Source organism: Sprattus sprattus (assembly GCF_963457725.1).
Source record: "Sprattus sprattus genome assembly, chromosome: 7".
Lineage (NCBI taxonomy): Eukaryota > Metazoa > Chordata > Actinopteri > Clupeiformes > Clupeidae > Sprattus > Sprattus sprattus.
The window spans coordinates 8558416-8565894 of NC_137926.1; the positions used below are offsets into that span (position 1 = coordinate 8558416).

Here is a 7479-nt window from a genome sequence, read left to right on the forward strand (position 1 = left end):
AAGGCTCCTGGCTCCGTGAGTACTGGTGCGAGACTGTGGGCTCGGCAGGCGAGGGAGCCCTCCGTAGCTTGGCAGACGAGGAGGAACCACTGTGGCACATTTCAGAACCATTCTGCAACGGCCTGGCGTGACGGACTGAGGAAGAAGAGGGAGAACTGTTTCTGTCTGTCTTCCTCTCTCTCTTGCGTGTCCCTGTCTCTGTGATTGTGTGTGTGTGTGTGTGTTGCCTCTGACCTCAGACGCTCCGTGGACCGGTGTGTGTGTGTGTGTGTGTGTCCGCCTGCAGGCTGAGTGAGCCTGGGCACAGAGTGGGGACGGTGGCAGGGGCCGGTGTATGGCAGTGGGGGGGGCGCGCGTCGCCAGGGGAGGGTCGGGGCGGCTGGGGGTGGGGGGCATGGGTGCGGGCACAGAGGCCCGGGGATCTGCGTCCGCTGCTGGGGGGGGCCGGGGGGGAGAGGACCAGCCGTGTGGGGGGCATGCGCTGCTCCCTGCGTGTGTGGGTGCTGCTGGCATCCCTGGCCTTGCTGTTCCTCACCTCGCTGCTGTTCTCACTGTCCCTGCGGGGGGGCACCGCTGGGCTGCCCTACCTGGACTCGCAGGGCTGGGAGGACTCGCGGCGGGTCAAGCTGGTGCCCAACTATGCCGGCGCGCACAGGCCCGGGCCACCGGACAGCGCCCAGCAGAAGACCTGCGCCTGCCCGCGCTGCGTGGCCGACCCCGGCGTCTCCGACTGGTTCGACGAGAACTACGACTCTGACATCTCACCCGTGTGGACGCGAGACAACATCCAGCTGCCATCAGACGTGTACTACTGGTGGGTGGTAAGTGACCCGATCTCTATGGGCTTGTTTTGCCTTCAAGTGGTGTATTGAGTAGTATGTATAGAGTAGTATGCATAGAGTAGTATGCATAGAGTAGTACAAAGCTATAAACAGCAGAGCATTGTTAAGGTGCACTGCCATCTGTGCAAGTATGGCAATCTAGACTATTCTCATTCTTAGTTCCACGTTGGTGGAACGAGCTGCCTAGCACTACCAGAGTAGGACCGTCCCTCTCTACCTTTAAGACCCAACTCTTCAGAGAGTACCTCCCTTCCTAACTAGCACTTCTACTAGTACTTAACATGCACTTACAGTACTTATTTTCTATTCCTTATGTAAAATGGTATTTATTGTTACACTAGGTCTCTATTGCTCGTAGCTTGATGGTTCTCTCCCTTGTACGTCGCTTAGGATAAAAGCGTCTGCTAAATGACTAAATGTGAATTCAAATGTAAAGTGATCTGACCAGTGTGCTGTGTTGTCGTTGTGTTGTTGTGTTGGGGATTAGTATGCTAAAAGTATGCTCCGTTGCATTGAAAAGGTTTAATGCAGTCCATCTTACGTCCCGTCCTCTCGCAGGGTGAGCTGGTTTTTTCGAGAAAAATGCTGAATCGGCTGGTTCTCAGAGGGGGGGGGGGGGGGGGGGTGGCTACAGCAGAGGTTGGGTCATTTCTGAAGAGGACGTTGAGTAATGCCTGAACATGAAAAAGCAGTGTGTCAGCCAAACTTTACGGCTCCAAAATGCTTCTCGTTATAGGCGAGAAAATGAAGCTGCCTCTGGTCTGTAGTCACTGGAAAACATGAACAAGACCATTGCGTCGTTAGTCAGGTTTGAGCATGGAGCTGCCGGTCCCAGAGGTGGACTTCATGATTTGGCTCTTTGGAGTGTTTACATAACACTTCGTGGCTGTTAAGTCCTTGGGTTAACCCTCCTCACTGAAAAAGACACCCAGCCCGAGACGATACGCTGATGCATAAAACTGCAAACTCTTCACAGGCAGACCGCTGCCAAGCAAGTAAATAATGCATAATGGATGTGTGAGAGGGGAGAGAGGATGAATCATTCAACTCAACAAAAAAAGGAACCATAGAGATGTAAAAAAAAAAAAAAAAAAAGGAACCATAGGAACCATAGAGATGTAAAAAAAAAAAAAAAAAGACAGAGGTCAAGGCTTATTCTTGACAAACTGTTGAAAGCACGTTTCGATCTCGGTAGTGTCCTCTCTATTGGTCCGCCAGTCCGGTGCAAACAAACCAGTCCTCTTGCATCAGCTCTTCCTCCGTCGCCCTGCGCAGGGCTGTGTGCCACTGGCGGCTTTGTTTCGGGGACGAACACTGAAGAAAGATAGAGCAGAGGAGAGAGAGCCGGGCCCCTGTGCCAACGCAAACATCTGCCAAGAATTAGTGGCCCCTGCAGAGAGCTCGTGGGCAGAGCCAGAAACTGGCATCAGAGAAAGAGAGAGGAGGGGGAGAGAGAGAGAACGGGTAGAGAAAATGAGAGGGAGTGAGAAAGGGAGTGGAGAGGGGGGATGAGAGTGAGAATGAGAGGAAGTGGAAAATGGGGGAGAGAGAGAGAAGAGGGAGTGAAAGAGAGAGCGAGGTAGAGAGGGAGAGGGGGGATGAGAGTGAGAATGAGAGGGAGTGGGAAATGGGGGAGAGAGAGATGGAGGAGTGGAGAGAGGGAGATGGAAGAAGACACAGAGAAGGACAGAGAGAGGGGAAGGGAGAGATAGAAAGGGAGCAGAGAAGGAGAGAGAGAGGAAGTGAGAGATAGAGAGGTGTCAGAGAAGACAAGTGATAGAGAGGTGGCAGAGAAGGAGAGAGAGGAAGGGAGAGAAAGAGGGGGCAGAAAAGGAGAGAGACATAGAGAGGGGGCAGAGAAGGAGAGAGGAAGGGAGAGATAGAGGGGGCAGAAAAGGAGAGAGACATAGAGAGGGGGCAGAGAAGGAGTGAGGAAGGGAGAGATAGAGGGGGCAGAAAAGGAGAGAGACATAGAGAGGGGGCAGAGAAGGAGAGAGGAAGGGAGAGATAGAGAGGTGGCAGAGAAGAAGAGAGAGACAGGAAGGGAGAGGGGGGTAAGGGGGGGGTGGTTGAGATGAAAGGAAGGGATTGCCAGTGGGAGCTGGAGTGGAATTGTAATGCCGTGTCTGTGTTGTTTTATTGTGTGTGTTTTCCTGTGTGTGTGTTTAATTGTGTGTGTGTTTAATTGTGTGTGTTTTCCTGTGTAGGATATGGCACTTGTGGATGAGTTTGTTTGTTTGTTTGTTACTTGCCCAGGAGGTTATGTATTTGGTTTGGTTTGTTTGTCTGTCTGTCTGTCTGTTTGTTTGTCTGTCAGAAGGATTAGGCACAAATTCGCCAGGCTGATTTTCATGAAACTTGGCGGAGGGGTGTAGCGTGCGCCAAGGAAGAACTCCTTACATTTTGGTCCGTATCCGCATCAAGGGGTGGATGCGGGGTTATTTAGTGACTTTCTTCAATATTGTGGGATAGGGCATATTGGCCTCCGCGGAGGTCTGCACTCTGCACTCCTCCAGTGCCCTTCTACTCTGATTATGTTGTTATGTGTTGAGGGTTGTTAGGGCAGGTGCTGAGTTAGTGTGAACAATGAAAAACTCTCACCACTCTCCCATCATCTTTCTCTATCTCTCTCACTCTTTCTTTCTCTCTCACTCACTCACTTTCCTGCACTCAGCCTCCTCCTTCCTTCATCTTTCTCCCTCCCTCCTTTCCTCGGCCATTTTCCCCTCTATCTCTTTCTCCCTCTTTCTCTCTCCCTCCCTCTTTTCTTTCTCTCACTGTCTCTCTCTCCTCTATCCCTTTCCCTACTTCTATCTCTCTATTCCTCTCTCCCCCCCCTCCCTCACTCCTTCTATCTCTCTCTCCCACTTCCTCCCTATCTCCCCTTTCTCTCTCTCTCTCTCCCTCTCCCTCTCCCTTTCTATCTCTCTATTCCTCTTTCTCTCTGGGGGGGGGCGCTTTGCTTCCAGGGGGGTAGAGAGGGTTTTAAAGAATAGAGTTTAAAGTGTGCATCTGGACACTGGGGGGTACAAACATAGGAACTGGGAGGGTAGAGAGGGTTTTAAAGAATAGAGTTTAAAGTGTGTATCGGGGCACTGGGGGGTACAAACAGATGAGGGGTTCTGGTTCTTAATACCCTGGCTGCATCCATGCTTTGGCATCGGCTCACCGTACAGGAGCCACCGGATGGTCTGGTAAAGGAGCTGCACATAGGCTCATATCTCTGCTAAATGGGAGAGACTTGGTTTGGACAGCTGGTGCTTGTTCTCTCCATAGGGGTGCAGAGCCCTTGAGGTGTGATCAGCAACTCTCTCTGCTGAGCCTGAATGAGCTGGATCTCAGTAGACTGATTCCCTGTTGCGCTTCCCTTTTGGTGAGCGTGGTGAGTGAGGGGGAGCGTTTGTTTTTCAACCCTCCGCTGAAAACAAGACTCTCGTCATCAGCCAGTGTTTGGAGATGCTCGACAAGGGCTGGGTCACTGTTCTGGGACACCTGAGAGATGGGCACGGGTGTGGTGAGATGGGCACGGGTGGAGAACAGCAGCGTCTCTTCAAAGAGAGACATTCAGTCCCTGAGACTCGTTGAGACGGTGCTGGAGGAGGTGCAGTTGGCTCTGCCTGGTGTCTGCAGGGAGTCTCTGGAGGAGGTGCAGTTGGCTCTGCCTGGTGTCTGCAGGGAGGCTCTGGAGGAGGTGCAGTTGGCTCTGCCTGGTGTCTGCAGGGAGGCTCTGGAGGAGGTGCAGTTGGCTGTGCCTGGTGTCTGCAGGGAGGCTCTGGAGGAGGTGCAGTTGGCTGTGCCTGGTGTCTGCAGGGAGGAGGCTCTGGAGGAGGTGCAGTTGGCTCTGCCTGGTGTCTGCAGGGAGGCTCTGGAGGAGGTGCAGTTGGCTCTGCCTGGTGTCTGCAGGGAGGCTCTGGAGGAGGTGCAGTTGGCTCTGCCTGGTGTCTGCAGGGAGGTGCAGGAGGCCCAGTCAGCACAGGGTTAGAGGATGGACTGTTGTTTCTCTTCATTGGTGGTTTCTGCTGCCTTTGAGAAGAATCAGGAAGAACTTAGGGATGGTATTGAGTTATCTGATACACCAGAATGGAGTCAAAAGTGTTTTGGCTAGAATTCTCGCTATTAGGTTGTTGGATTTTGTTTTATAAACCTCCAATTGAGAAGCTTACGCCCTATTTACAATGGAGGCTTGTTCACAGAGCTATAGCTACAAACAGACATGTGGAACACCTGAATCCAACGAAAGGGTAGGAGTGTCCTTTTTGTATGCCGGATGAGAAAGACACCATTTGTTAGTGTATGGTAAGAGGGTAGGGCTGCTTGAGAAAATGGTGTAAAAGGTTAGGGGAGGGTTTTCTCTCATGATTTTTCTTCAGTGGTATTAAGTACGTGGTTAAAGAACATCATGAGGTTTTTTACTGGGGTCTGCTCAGATGGTTATTTGGAAGTGGGTTAAAATGATTCTTCATAAATATTTAAGGGGATGGCATAAAGCGAATATGCTTATGGGAATGTCTTTTTCTAATGGTCGGTGGGCGAGGGGCTGTTGTGCCAAATAGGTGGTGATGGGCAGAAGTGTGACAGGGAGGTAGGGTAGTATTCCCATGTGAGTATGTAGGCTTAGCGTCGGGAATTGTGATGTTGTATATGTTTAATTGGTGTGAGCATGAGAGAGGCAATGGTTTAATAAGGGAGTGTTAAACCTCTACATCTCTCTCTCCCTCCCCCCCTCTCTGTCTCTTTCTCTCTCTCTGTCTGTCTGTGTCTCTGTCTCTGTCTTTGTCTCCTGCTCTCTGTCTCTGTCTCTCTCGCTCTCTCCCTCTCCCTCTCCCTCTCTCTCTCTCTCTCTGTCTCTCTCTCTCTCTCTTTCTCAGATGCTCCAGCCCCAGTTCAAGCCCCACAGTATCCAGCAGGTGCTGCTGCGGCTCTTCCAGGTGATCCCCGGCCGCTCCCCCTACGGCTCCTGGGATCCTGGCCGCTGCCTGCGCTGCGCCGTGGTGGGGAATTCTGGGAACCTGCGCGGGGCCGGATACGGACCGGTCATCGACAAACACAACTATATCATGAGGTACCAGACGAAGGGAGAGGAGCAATGTTGTTGTGTGTGTGTGTGTGCGTTTGTGTGTGGGTGGGTGTGAGGGTGTGTGTGTGTGTGTGTGTGTGTGTGTGTGTGTGTGTGTGTGTGTGTGTGTGTGTGTGTGTGTGTGGGGGGGGGTGGGTGGGTGTGTGTGGGTGGGTGTGTGTGTGTGTGTGTGTGTGAGAGGGGGGTGGGTGTGTGGGTATGTCTGTGTGTGTGTATGTGTGGGGGGGTGTGAGGGGGGGTGTGTGTATGTGTGTGTGAGGGGGGGTGTGGGTGTGTGTATGTGTGTGTGAGGAGGGGGGTGTCTGAAAGTAGGGGGTTGAGTCTGAGGGAAAGGAAAGATGTGAAAGCAAGGGAATTGTAGATCCAGAGGAAAACATATGGGTTGGTCACGGTGATGTGTACGGATATAATTGGGGTCTTACTTGATCTGATTGATTGTTACACATATGAGTTGCTCTCTTCGCTTTTTACATGCAAGAACCTGAACGAAAAGAGGAAGGAAAGAGAAGAAGAAGGTGTGAATCTCACGAGAGACAGAACAATAAGGCTTCTTAAAGAAAGACTAGAGAGAGCAGCAGGGCCAACATGCCCCCCAGAGAAATGCAGAGGTGTTATAGACTTTCTGCTCGGGTGGAAAAATCGAACGCAGGGCAAAGGGGCATGAAAGATGGCAAAAGAGCGAGGGAGAGAAGCGTGGCGTGGATGTGTGTCATCAGAGCGAGGGAGAGAAGCGTGGCGTGGAGGTGTGTCATCAGAGCGAGGGAGAGAAGCGTGGCGTGGAGGTGTGTCATCAGAGCGAGGGAGAGAAGCGTGGCGTGGAGGTGTGTCATCAGAGCGAGGGATAGAAGCGTGGCGTGGAGGTGTGTCATCAGAGCGAGGGAGAGAAGCGTGGCGTGGAGGTGTGACATCAGAGCGAGGGATAGAAGCGTGGTGTGGAGGTGTGAGAGAGCGAGGGATAGAAGCATGGCGTGGAGGTGTGACATCAGAGCGAAGGATAGAAGCGTGGTGTGGAGGTGTGTCATCAGAGCGAGGGATAGAAGCGTGGCGTGGAGGTGTGTCATCAGAGCGAGGGAGAGAAGCGTGGCGTGGAGGTGTGTCATCAGAGCGAGGGAGAGAAGCGTGGCGTGGAGGTGTCGAAGAGCGAGGGAGAGAAGCGTGGCGTGGAGGTGTGTCATCAGAGCGAGGGAGAGAAGCGTGGCGTGGAGGTGTGTCATCAGAGCGAGGGAGAGAAGCGTGGCGTGGAAGTGTGTCATCTGAGCGAGGGAGAGAAGCGTGGCGTGGAGGTGTGTCATCAGAGCGAGGGAGAGAAGCGTGGCGTGGAGGTGTGTCATCTGAGCGAGGGAGAGAAGCGTGGCGTGGAGGTGTGTCATCAGAGCGAGGGAGAGAAGCGTGGGGTGGAGGTGTGTCATCAGAGCGAGGGAGAGAAGCGTGGCGTGGAGGTGTGAGAGAGTGAGGGAGAGAAGCGTGGCGTGGAGGTGTGAGAGAGCGAGGGAGAGAAGCGTGGCGTGGAGGTGTGTCATCAGAGCGAGGGAGAGAAGCGTGGCGTGGAGGTGTGAGAGA

At 52.9% G+C, this 7479-nt stretch overlaps 1 protein-coding gene across 1 annotated transcript in view; it reads left to right on the plus strand.

Moving 5' to 3' along the window:
* Positions 1-476: 476 nt before the first annotated feature.
* st3gal2 (ST3 beta-galactoside alpha-2,3-sialyltransferase 2) overlaps positions 477-7479 on the plus strand; it is a gene marked incomplete at both ends in the record, with an annotated part of 12665 nt that continues 5662 nt past the window's right edge. Inside the window, 2 exons of the mRNA XM_080841696.1 lie at positions 477-821; positions 5711-5904. Coding sequence (XP_080697822.1) covers positions 477-821; positions 5711-5904 — 539 coding nt within the window. The remainder of the gene's footprint in view (positions 822-5710; positions 5905-7479) is intronic.